The 12,883-nt window shown below is 49.5% G+C and overlaps 1 protein-coding gene across 1 annotated transcript in view; it reads left to right on the forward strand.

Moving 5' to 3' along the window:
* The first annotated feature begins 3,240 nt into the window (after positions 1-3,240).
* PIGQ (phosphatidylinositol glycan anchor biosynthesis class Q) overlaps positions 3,241-12,883 on the forward strand; it is a 30,635-nt gene continuing 20,992 nt past the window's right edge. The window contains exons 1-3 of the mRNA XM_009639895.2: positions 3,241-4,002; positions 9,315-9,446; positions 10,717-10,837. Of these exons, the coding sequence (XP_009638190.1) occupies positions 3,368-4,002; positions 9,315-9,446; positions 10,717-10,837 (888 nt within the window). The 5' untranslated portion in view covers positions 3,241-3,367. The remainder of the gene's footprint in view (positions 4,003-9,314; positions 9,447-10,716; positions 10,838-12,883) is intronic.

Consider the following 12,883-nt stretch of genomic DNA (forward strand, 5'->3'; position numbering starts at 1 on the left):
GTCCGCCTTCGCTGTTCTCTCCAAAATTCCCAAATGCATCGGTCCCGGGGCCCCTTCCTCGTCTGTGGGTGGCGCGGGTGCTTTTTCGGCTGCCCCGTTGTTGGTTTGGCTGCGCCCGAGGTCCTTGCGCTGCCCCTGTGCGGCATCTCGGGGGGAAAAGCTGGGGCTCTCCAGCAGGACTGGGCAGATCTGGGAGGCTTGAGGCGCTTTATGAGCATGGATTAACCGTACTGGTAGGGTATTTCTCTTAAAATTCACAGCAGTGACTGTGGGGACATTTAAAATGTCAGCTTTAGGCTTCCAACAGCCTATTGAAATGAATACAGTAGGATGCACAACCGGTGGTGGATTTGGGAATTCCAGCTCTGCCGCCGGAGCTCCCAGGTTACAACTGTATGCCACGGGAATAGCGGAGGCTTTTCCGCTATCGAGATATTCTGTACAGCCTGGAAACTGTCTCGGAGCATTCTCTGCCCTACCTGCAGCAGCCAAAGGGCAGATGATGTGCTTGGGGTTTATTTAACCTGAGCAGCAGTCAGCTGCATAAAGCTAAGTTAATGTAAAAGGTTGGGGAAGGTGTAGGAGGAAAAACCCACAATGTGGAGAAGATAAGGATGAGAAGCGTTTCTCCTCTGTGAGAAGTTTTCCCAGATGACTGTGACTACCTTTAAAGAAAAAAAATCTCAGTGAAAAAGAAATGGTTTAATTACGAGTCAGTTGATAATTCCTCTCTGAAACGTCCCGTGGATGGACAAACCTTTAAGCAGGGCAGCCGTGCCGAGGCGCTGGAAGTCCCTTGCAGCGATGTTCTCAAACACCTGAGGAAAAAGAATAAAAACCCCACTTTAAAAAGTTGCCTGTCCAATATTACTGGTGGTAGCTTTGGTAGTTAAAACAGAAATATTGAAAAACCCCATTCAAGTCCTTATTTTCCTTGTTTTTCTTTAAAATAGCGAGCTCAGTCTCAGTTTTTGGAGTATTCAGTTATTGGTAAACTTCACTTGTAAGGTTTTGGGACCGCGATGTAGCTAGGGTGTTATCACTTCCGCTAAATTTATATAATTTTAAATCCTTTCTGGGCATATGCGCCTGTGTATGCTCCCGGCATGTTCCATCTGTTCTTTTGCCATTTGGAGCCCCTGTGTTTATATCACTGATTTCCTTTTTCCTGGGAGTGGGTCTGAGGGGAAAAGAAAGAAAATCCTTTTTCAGACCTGAAGCTAAACTGTGAAGCAAATCACATCTCACCTGCCGATGTTTCTTTAACAATCGGAGCTAGGAGAGGCGGCGAGGGGAAGACTATTTTGGCCAGTATCCTCAGACAAACTGCAGTCTTTCTAGAAGAAGGAAAAACAAAACGTAGGGGCCAAGCTTTATTTCAAACTTTCTTTAAGGACCCAACTGTCTGTTAGGTGACTGTCACCACAGTTTCCTCTGTGTGCCAGGAGCAGCTCTTCCAGGTAGGGTCCTTCGATGTCTTCGTGGTCTTCCAGAAAAAAAACCCACCAAAAAATACCCGAGTCTTAGCTATTTCAGTAGAAGTGAAAAATAAGCTTGGGTGCCTTGGGTTTCAGTTCATTTGGGCCATTAAACTTTGTCTGGGGAAAGATGACGGCTTTCAGTCGTACTGCAGGGCTTTGGTCTCTCCCACCCTTGCGGTCCCAGGATGTCACATCCACCGTTCTCTGCTCTTCCTCTGATGCCTCTTTCCGCTTCCCTTCCCCTTCTGCTGGAGGCTTGCAGACCTTTGGAAAACCACATCATCTGAAGTTCTTCCGCCATCCTGCTTCCCTGCAGACTCCTCGTCTCCGAGGATATCCTTCTGGCCAAGGAGGGAGGGGTGGAATTCTCTCTGTGGCCCCCGAATCTCGCCATGGGCTGGTGGGTCTGTGAGGCAGCGTGGGACGGTGCTCCCCGGCGCAGCACGCTGCGGACAAAATCCCTGGCGAGTGCCCGTACGCCTCTTTGAGGGGAGGTCTGTGCTTTGCAGTTTTGTAGTAAAAGGGGAAAATTCAGTCCCCAGGAAAAAAACCCCATTACTTCCCATCGGAGGAGCGAGCTGTGCACCCAGGAGACTTCACCTCGCCGCCTCGAGGGGCTGACAACTCGTCCGTAGGCAGGCGTTCCCTACTGCTGTACATGGCCGGGTTGGGAGTAGGTTCATTGAAATACATAAATAGCAGCCTTCGCTGAGGTCCCTTCCAACCCTTGCGATTCTGTGATTCCCCATCGCCTCCTCCACGCTGTAGCGAATTGCCAGGCGCTGAGGTTTACTTGATCGATTGTCCTGTGTCAAAAGGAGAGAAAAAACCGAAACGCCAGGGACCTCTGCCTTGCGCATCCTCTCTGCGTGTTATAAATATACTCTGCGTTCCTCTTTCCGATTGACTGGGTCCCTCGCAGAGGAGCCAGCCTCGGGGGCCTGCGGAGTTTTCACGTCTCTAACAAAGCACTGAAGGACAGGAAAGGACAACAGGCGCCGGGCGCCGACTGTTCTGTGCCAGCGCCCTCCTTACTGCAATTATATTTCTGTTAGAAACCTCCACTTTATTTAAAGAGACATCATCAGCTGCCTCCGAGCTCCGCTTTGTAAAAGTCTTACAGAGCCATTGAGATGTTTGATGGTTTTGTAATAACACGAAGAAAAATATTGTAGATAAAGAACACTGATAAAGCAGAGACACTTCTCCTTTCTTAGGATCTTGTATCTAATGAATTAAAACCACCACATAAGCTTCAATCAGTCCCTTTGGACAAAGCCGTCGCCTCTGTTTCCAGATGAGAGGAGTGGGACGGGAGGAGATGAGTGACCCGACCAAGGCCGGTCAGTGAGTTTATTGCAGAGTGCAGCTCTGGGTTCCCAGACAATAAAGGCTCTGAAATGATCTGGCTTTATAGCACAAACCACTGTTTGACTGTTGGTAAGAGGAGGTAATATTCCCCAGAGGCGCTGCAGCGTACTACGATGTGGTCCCTTCTCTAGGAGGTGCGCAAGCCCATCCAGTGTCAGATCCGAGATCCGAGGCTGGATGGATTCCTGATCTCAGCTGGTCCGACGGGCTGTGCCTCTCGGTGTTCTGTCATGAAGCACTGCTCTGGGACTGGGAAAAGGGCTTTGCTGAGAAACTCCAGGCTCAACGCCCCTCGCTTCAAAGACCACAGATTATCAGGAACCTCCTGAATACTTCTCCGATGTGTGTATGTCTGCTGGCCATCACTAATGTCATGATGCGGGTGGTTGGTTGGCGTTAGTGTTTTAACACTTGATTCGTCCTCCCCCCCGGTGACTTTGGTCAGCTCAGATTCTCCTTGCATTTAATCACCATTCTCAAGTTTTATTTGTGTTTATTCTTCCAGGATCACTGCCATGGTACTGAAGGTCTTCTTTCCGTCGTGCTGCTCTTTGGCAGAAAGTGGGATTTTGATCGGCCGCTGGATCTCCGAACAGAACTCGGCTGTTGTCCTCGCCGTGGTCCATTTCCCTTTTATTCCTGTCCAGGTGAAGCAGTATCTCAGTGAAGTCCAGCGGGTGACTAAAGTCAGTGTTTCCGTGCTCGGCTCGTGGAGCAACAGCAAACAGGAGAAAGAAGAGAGTCTGAGTGAGTTCTTGGAAGACCTTGGGACAATATTCTCCCATGAGCCGTGGATTCAGATAAGCAAAGAAGGAGACAGCAAATTCTGGAGCTGTTCTACCCTTCAGAAACGCTCTAACAACCCTAAGGAGGAAGAAATTATCTTGGTGTACTATGACCAGCGCAAAGTCATGCTTTCCCACCTGCATCCCCCTTTGGACACTGCGACCTCTGCTGACCACCGGGCAGATGATGCTTCAAAGCTCTCTGCCATCTTCGACACCGTTGCGAAGAGTAAGATGCTGTTCATGACGGACAGATACGATGATGGGCCCATCAAGCTGACCCACTGGCAGTCGGATGGCGTTGAAGCTAGTATCATCGTGGAGCTGATGAAGCAGGCCTCTATTTCTGGGATCTGCAGGAGCAGGTAAGTGTTGCGACATCAGCCAGCTTACGTTTTGTGTGGAAATGTAATTCCTCTTCAGGCATCTGCAGGGTTGCTGCTCCACCCCAGTGAGAAATATGGTTGATAGAAAATCATTCTGTTGGAAACGGGCTGCCGCAAGGCTGCTGTTAAAGTTTGGGGAGCTCTGTTGAAAATGCAAGGCTAAAGGCTCCCTCAGATATGGTAGAGCTTTTCAAGAAGCTGGGAGGTTTTCTGGGGAGGCGCTGACCTCCTGATCTCCTCCCTGTTTGCAGCAGGGGTTGCTCAGCCCCACTTCAGTTTCATCACAGCTAAAACATTGGGTTTCCAGCTATTCTATGGCTGACAGAATGACGTGAGGATCTCCTTAAGGGCTCGACAGCTGGGACTCCTTACTCCCTGTTTGCTATGACTCCCTCCATGGCTGTGAAGCATCAGCAAATAGCGTGTCTACACCCATCATCTCTCTAGCAGGCGGTGGTGCTGCAACCTGTGCACCTTGCAGCAGGTCACAGGGAATGCTGGACTGCAGGAATCCGTGGTGGAATCCCGCTGTCACAACCATGGAACTGAATAAGACACTTCAAATGTAACAGGTGGCAAGTGCTTGCGCTGAAGAGGAATTCTGAGCGGGTTTGAAGGGGGGAAGCTTCTGCGTAGAAAGCTTAAGAACACATCTGGGCAGCCCGCCTAGAGAGGTTGTGCGGAGAGGGGAGTGGAACTCAGGTTCCAGGCTGCAAGGGGACACTTTGATTGATGAAATTTGGGTAACAGCTACTACTGTATTCATGGATAAATCTTCTTGAGTACAGCCTCAGGGTATGGGGAACAGAGTCTTTTAACAGGTTTCCAGTTGTATGAATCGGACATAAAATAATTACGGTGAAACTCTTCATATGCAAAATGGTTATGTATTTTGGTACACAGAGGGAAAACCGCCTGGCTTTGGACTACGCTATCGGAATAGATTTAGGGTCAAACCCAAACCTGATACAATCAGAGACCACTGGTTCCTGGTCCGGCTCTGTAGCCACTAACTGTGCATTAATGGTCGTTAATGGTAACTAAGTCAGAACTTTGTGGTTGGGTAGAAGACTGGGAGTCAACTCCCATGGTCCTTTATCTGGCTGTCCATGGACTGCGTGCGACTGCCAACAAACAGGACGATCCTTTTCTGCGTAGGGACTTGGTCTCAAAGTCAGACTTGCCCACCTTGATCGGTGCTAGGATTCGGACCAGGCTTAGAGTCAGGTTAAGCCCAAGCCTCGCAGGTCTCCAGAAGGCCCCAGTCTAAGCATAACTGGGAGCTTGAGCTCAGACTGGCAGGTTGGGCACAGATAGCTGCTACCCAGCTTATCGGCAGCTATTCTGATTTTGGCTTTTCCTAAGCCCAGTAGGGACGTTTTGAGCCAGAGCAGCAGCCAGGCAGCAGTCAGCTGTACGTAAACCTAGGCTGAACCTTTTCTTAACCTTGGGAGGTAGATAGAGGTTTCTTTCTGCTTTGTTTTATTCACCCATTGTATCAACATTACATTTACTTATCTTACGGGTGTTTTAAAACATCGGTCTTGGAGAACAGAGATTAGCACCTGGCTTTATAGCAAACCTCCCATTTGACCTTCCAAGTCCTTGAATGTAATTTGGTTCAATTTAGCACGTGACGTGTGGTACCGCCGCCTTCGTGTGCACAAGGCAGAGAGGGTTTGAGATGTCACGTGCAGGTGTCCCTCCAGTCCCCTCCTCCCTGTGCTGGGACAGGGCATCCCATAAAATAACATCGGCCAGGTTTTTGCTCCTCCCGGTTATGGGACTTCTTTCTTTCCCAGGTTTTGGTGATGTTAAGGGATAGTCAGCTTTGAAAGAGATCAGCCATGTCCTCTCAGGCTGCGGAGGCTTAGGGCTGTTTTGGATATGCCACAGCTGCGCGTTTGTGCTGAGGAAGCAGGGCAGCAGAGCTGGAAATCTCAGGAAGTGAGTGCTGACATCCATCCAAGCTTCCTGAGGCTCCCAAGTCCTGTCCTTCTCAGATGAAGGCATTTCTTCAGCACCACCATGTGCTAAGGGATGGCCATTGCAACCCTCTCTTCAGTCAGGCTGGTGTGCGGGATTTCCATTACCGCTGAAGGTCTCTAGTGCGCTGTTGGGGACATCAGGGTGATTTAGTATCGAGGCAATAAACTATGTTTGCTCTTTTTAAAAAAAAAAAAAAAAAAAAAAAAGGTCCGTTTGCAAACGCCATGACCTTTGATTCCTCATCCGGAAGGGAGGCACTGTTCCTCCAGGTTCTAGCAAGGAGCAAAAAGACAGCTGGGGGTTCTGGTTAATGGAGCTTTAACATTCGCATGTGATCCAGATTCAGAGAGTTTGCTTTTCATCTGATCCCTGAAAAATCCACTCTTGCTCTTGGAAAAAACATTGAATTGGAAAATCAAGATTGACTCATGCAGGCTATGTTAATTTATTGCTAAAATTCCTTATGTTTGGAAATACCCCAAGGTTCTCCTGCTGCTTAAGTAGTGCAATGACATGACATCACTTGGTTTTTGTTTGTTTGTTTTTTTTAATTTGGTTGGTTTTCCATTGCACTTCTGAAAATTGTTCTATATACAGTGTGGTAAACAAGTGGGAGCATTTATGGCAACGCATGGTCAGTAGGTACAGGGGTGGAAGACTACACAAGAAACATCTCTGGCTTTCTTCTTCAGCACTCTTGGAGACGGGAGTTTCCGTAGCACATCTTGCATTTATCACATTGAGCTTTTTGCAGCGTGCCTGTATTTTTATTTAAATAAGGATGTGTATGTATTTACTTTCCAAAGTGGCATAGAGGTTGGTGTCTCCCCATCCTGCTCAATCACGGAGATGCATTTCCCCGTTGCAGGCGGCCGTGGGTGCACGTGTTGGCGGGTGCTCCTGGGAATGAGGCTGCTTTGGAATCCTTCTCACTTGGTCAAGACGTTCCTTGGGCGGAAGAGAGGAGCAGCCCGTCCCTTCCTTTGACCAGGGGTGTCTGGCTGCCAGGCGACCCACAAGCTGGGCGACCCACAAGCCGGGTGACCCACAAGCCAGCTGCCCCTAGCTCGGGGAGTCGTGGAGCAGCAATGCATGGTACGAGACAGACATTGCTGGGAGAGGATGGGGGAGACTGTCAGCCCAGCGAGTGTTTAGCACGGGGCCCCAGAGCCGTTGCGTTCTACTTGAACTGAGATGGCCTGGCAGCCCTTGGTTTCTCTAGTAATTTTTCTGCCCTCAGCTGTCTGTGCGTAACCACACAGGTAGAGCGTTTCTCCTCCCCCCCTCTCTGCATTTCAAGTGCAATTCTCTGCTCTAGCAGAGGTTTGCCGCACCAGAATTTGTAACCACTGGGTTAGGATATAATTGGAAGAGAAAACTCGTCTGCGCTTGTGCCACTGTGAATCTGCAAGCCCAGGCCTTTGAGATCAGTGGCCAGCGCCGTCGCCTCCCCGGCTCCCTCCCCGGCACGGTGGGCTGTCCTGCGCCGCCTTAGGTATCGCCTCCTGACAAGCCAGCTGAGGAACAGTGCCTTCATCTGTCTCTAAGGTGGGAGGCTGTAACGAAGAGCTGAGTAACTCGGATGCCTCAAATTAAGAAGGGTGATTCACAGTACACTGCCTGTGTTTCAAAACCAATGTGCGTGAAATTTGTACGGGGAGGGGGAAAGGGGGAACTTTGGTGCTCTGACAAACCTTGCACGAAGGATGGCTGAAAGGGCTCAGGAGGGTGGGGGGAGGAAGGGGATGGCAACCACAGTGAACCGAGCAGGATTTCGAACGAGCTGTACCCTTACGATTGGTGTAAAATGTATAAATAGCAGCCGGGGCCCCCGTCTGCCCATCCTGCAGTTTATCCTGGGCAGTCCTAAGGGCACCCTGCTGCTGGCCCATGGGCAAAGTCCTCCAGGTGAAGTTCAGGGAAGCGTGCACACATTGTAGGGACATCTCTGGGTGGCGGCACTCGCTAACGACCCAGACAGCTGTACAATTCCAAAAGCGGAGCAGGATACCAGGAATCATTTTAGTGTTTGGAATGAATGTAAAGGGAAGGGACGTGCCACCACAGTAAGAGGGGGTAGGTGAAGAAAAGGACTAAAAGTGAACATGGATTCTCGGACCCTTAACAAGAAACACTGTGAAAATAGTGAAACCACCATTGCATACCGAAAAGAAGCGATCCAGGTTGTGTCCCCATCAGAATTTATTCCCCACAACGTGGTGCTTTGTGTTGCTGTGCCGCCTTTGGCTGGGCTGCGTGCCGCAGTGTCGTTTTAGCCTACACAAATGGCCATCGTTCCTTTCGTTATAGGTTGTGTGGTAATACAAGTAACTCCCCAAAATAATTGAGCATCATTTAGTACTTTTCTTCTGAGTCACTAAAAAAGAACCGTGTGAATGTTTCCTCCCCTACAAGCCTAGTGGGGATGTTAACTGGGAAACCTAATTAAATGCTAATTGTCGTGTTAGCTGCATCGTGCTGGTCACTCTTGGCAAGGCAGTGGAGAGAGGATAGAAATGAAGACCCTGAGAAAGGAATTTAGGAGTAAGAGAGGAAAAAAAAAGGATCAAGTGGAAGAAAAAGAAAAGAGGGACAGAAACTGCAGGGAGAATACGGCTGTTTGTGATATGGTAAAGACTTGTGCTTAGAAATAGTAGGACTTGTGAAGCAGTCGCGCCGTGTTGTGGTGTTGTGCCGTGCACACAACTGCCTTGACTCCAGCCTCCTGGTGCCTCAGAGCAGCGTGCGATCCCAGGGACGTGTCCCTGGGCACTGGCTGGAATCAGGATTGCATTCTGCCTTCCTTGGAAGAGCGAGACACTGGGTTTTACAAAATCCCAGACCAGCAGGGGTTGGCAGGGCCCCCCGGAGCTCACCCAATGCCACCCCCCTGCCCAAGCAGGCTCACCCAGAGCAGGGGGCACAGGACAGCGTCCAGGTGGGGGTTGAAGATCTCCAGAGAAGGAGACTCCACAGCCCCCCTGGGCAGCCTGGGCCAGGGCTCAGGCACCCTCACAGTCAACAAGTTCTTCCTCCCGTTCAACTGGAACCTCTTGTGCTTCAGTTTGTGCCCATTGCCCCTTGTCCTGCCTGCCCTAGATGTCTCAATCTGGAAAGGCTGCCTTAATTCTGCTAACCTTTAAGAGCGTAGTTAACATCTAATATCCTTTAATGATGATACGTTGACAGCATCTCTGGTTGTACAACCTTAACTTTACGCCATGTTTTGCATGGAGTTTGTACGCTGTGCAGCCTGCTGCGTGGCGAAAGCAAAAGGGGCCTTTCCCATGGTGTTTCTGCAGGGTGCTGAAGTTTTGGCCTTTGTCTTTCTTATGGAGCAAACTCTCAACTTGTGAGCAGCTGGGACATCGCCTGCAGCACCTCCAGGTCATCAGCAGTGGCAAGAAGGCTCAAACCCAGGCTCAAGTAATGAGGTATGGAGTACACAAGAAGTCATGCACGCCTTTGCTCTAGCCTCGTCTCCTCTGGGGAGCCCAAACCACGGATCCTGTGCCCACGCAGCACTACGGGGTCCTTGCTAAACCGTGTCGCGTTGCCTGCCTTGCTCTACTGCCTGCTAGTTTACAGATCTTTACTTTGCACTCTGTTTATATTAATTATGCCTTTTGCCAGGTACGTGCCCTTTTCCCTCGCCTGGGAAAGGCAGCCAGGGTATTGCCCCCCGAAAGCCTGCACGGCACCCCTGTGTGTAGTGCTTTGCTGTCGGTACTCCCACAAGCTCAGTGCTTTCACATACGCTGCTGGTAACCAAAACCTGCAATCAGAATTCAGGGGCACTTCCCATAAGAGCAGAAGGGTTTAAATGCTCCCCTCGTTCACCCACTGGTTTGGGGAGTCTTTCTTGCAGTGACTGGAGACCAGAGACTCCAACAGCAGTGACAAAGTCAGTGTAAGGGAAAAAGCAAACATGCAGCATGGTGAGTGGAACAGGGAGAGGCAGAGATCCGAGGCAGATATTGAATGCCCTACGGCCACGACACAGTCAGTCTTGTTCTGCGTGGTTCTCTGATCCTGCAGTAATAGACTCCCAGGGAACACCTAAAATAGATGAGCAGATTTGAAGGCCAAAAGTAACCGTGATTGTTTAATCTGACTTCCCGAATAACTCACGTAATGGAGTTTCATTCAGAAACTCCAGCAGCAAGGGGGCAGTTCAGCAGCCCTTTGGGGTGCGTTTATGTACCCAGAAACACTGTTGATCGCTAGGGGTTCAACTCAAGTGTGCCTCTTGGAAAGGCATCTGATCTCAGGGTGGATGCTCCAAGGGCTGGGGAATGCCCAACGTGGATAATCCAAGCGCTGGTGCCCTTAGTGTTGGTAAATCCCCCCTGAGTGTGTGTGTGTATATATATTTTTTTTATATATATATACACACACACACACACACACACACGGGCACTTTGTCTAACATTCCTCTATGTGGCTTCAGTCCCACTCTTCACTCCCCTTACTATGAAAGGTTTTGTGGTGTGGCAGGCTCCAAGTGGCTCTGTCTTTGGCCACAGAAGTAGCAGCACACCAGTGAAAGTCAAAAGATCTCTACACTGTCTCTCTTCAGTAAATTGGCCTGGTGTCCCTGCGACATCAAAGACGCTATGTAAGCGAAGCGGGCAGCTGTCACTGAAACATTAAACACCGTCCGTCCTTTTGCTCTAACACCGTTTCTCTTTACCCTGCATGCAGGAAAGCCAACATCTTTGTCTCTCTGCTGGTTGATGTGACTCTGGGGATATTGCTGATGTCCTGGCTCTACAAAAAGAACCGCATTGGTCACCTCGCCGACACTCTCATCCCCATGGCTGATGTAAGTCTGGGCAAAGCTGTTGCTCTTTCGCTTGCTGGGGGTACTGACCAGCTCTTGGCACCTGGGGTAGCTGTAAGGAGGCAGTGCTTTATGCACAAGGATTTCAGAGCATCCTGTCTGAAGTCATGTGGGTTAGGTCTCCTCGAGAACATGAAATCGTCAGATCAGGCCTGCTGGGGCTGCTCAGAGGAGCACAGCTCTGCTTTGCATGTGCGGTGAGTAGTAATTAGGTGTTTACTGGAGGGCTGCTCCAGCTCCTCAGGTAAGAATTATGGCTGGGACAGGGCTCGGCAGCTGCAGGTCAAGTGGTTACCAAGCCGGAATGCTTTTGTTCTGGAGTCGACAGGAGGTGTCCTCAAGTTGTTGCTATATGGGGCATTTGGGGAAAAAATAAGTACCTGTAACCTGGGTTGAATCTGATAAACTGCTGAGAAGTCAAACTCGGTGAGCAGCGCGGGTGTGCTTCTGAAGAGGAATTGCATGGGGAAATCCAAAAGCATTAGCGAGTCAGGATATAAACACCTGAAATCCCATCTAAGAGCTCTGGTGTGCAGAGGGTAAACCAGGAAAACTTGCTGTGTCCTGTGATTTTTTCAAACACAACTCCTCTTGCCCACCAAGATCCCTCGACGTCAGCATAAATTCATGAAGAACAAGTACGACTCGTACCACCCTGCTTTTGTGGTGTTCATTTTTAGGTGCAGTACTCCAATATATCTGTTTAGTGGCAGTAAGGAACACGTAACGTGCTTCAGAGGCTGGAGACCAGACCACTAAGCTGAAGTTAGCTCCGGTTTAAGAGCTGCTGTGTCGTGGGAATACGTGTGCAGCCAGTGCTAAGCACGCAGCTGCACGGCCTGGTCCTTCCTCTGCCCACTTCCCTTTCGTTTCTGGGAAAGAAGGTGGATCTTTCCGTTGGGTTCTTTCCAGCAGCTGAAGAATGTCCTCTCTTTGCTCTTGCTCCAGCTTCTTGGCTGAGAGGAATTTTATTGCAATTAGAGAATTCCAGCAGCAATTTATTTTTCCTACTTAACCTTGGCTTTCTTGGGAAGAGCTCGTGTTTCCCATGGTGATGATCTGCTTGGTCCATGTCTAACCTTTTAATTGTTAGAAGCCATAGGTCTCTGATCATGCTTGCACACCTTGTGCTTTCAGAAAGTGAGTACGGAGCGTCCAGCGTAGCTGTGGATTGTTGTTATTGCTATTTTTTTTATCCTTCATAGTCAAACTTTAAGGATAGCTGCAGACAGTACTCAGCAGCAGTGATGGGGTAGAAGGGACCACAATTCTCGCAGTACACTTGCTCTTGTACTTGAGCTGTACGCTAAAAATATTTTTCTGAGTCTTATTCCTAAGTATTTTCACACAGATATTTTAAGTTCTCTAGAGCTTTCCCTGTGGGATTTCTGTAAGTGTCCAGCTCTCAAATCTGGTTTCTTAGTGAGTCTGCAAGGAAGTGGCTCTTGGCTGTGCTTCTGTTTGCACAGGTGGCTCCGGGAGGGCTTCCATCTGCCCGCTGTCTTTGGCAGATGGACGCTCCCTGGGCTCAAGGTGTATCCGACCCAGCACCTGCCCTGGGTGGGTTTGTGCGTGAGAGTTGCCCGTTCGTTCCTCTTTCAGTAATTTAGCTCTCTGCCACTCAACTCACGTGTCGTGATGCCAGTTACTTTCACCATGTCTCCTGCGTGTGCGGACTTCATTGCCTTGCTATCATGAAGAGCCGTTTACTTACTTTCCTGGAAGCGTTAAGTCGTCCTCGTGTGGGCGGCCTCATCGGTGCCTTTCTTCTCTGCAATATCTCCAAGCTTATCAGTTCAGGCCACTTACAACTCCTCTTGTTTTCCAGCCTTACTTTCTTCTTTCAAGCATATTAGACTGTGGACATAAAATCATTTGGAGCCCTCTTACTGCCCTCGGTGGGCATTGGTTTATAAGCGTTATGTGCAGGCCTTAAAAAATGCAGATCTGAGCAATCCCAAAATATAGCAATGACTTCAGCATTTGGTGTGCAAGCCAGCACTGCTTCTTTTCCAGTGTGACAGCAAA

This window comes from Egretta garzetta, unplaced genomic scaffold (genome assembly GCF_000687185.1).
Source record: "Egretta garzetta isolate BGI_Z169 unplaced genomic scaffold, ASM68718v1 scaffold140, whole genome shotgun sequence".
In the NCBI taxonomy this organism is placed as follows: domain Eukaryota; kingdom Metazoa; phylum Chordata; class Aves; order Pelecaniformes; family Ardeidae; genus Egretta; species Egretta garzetta.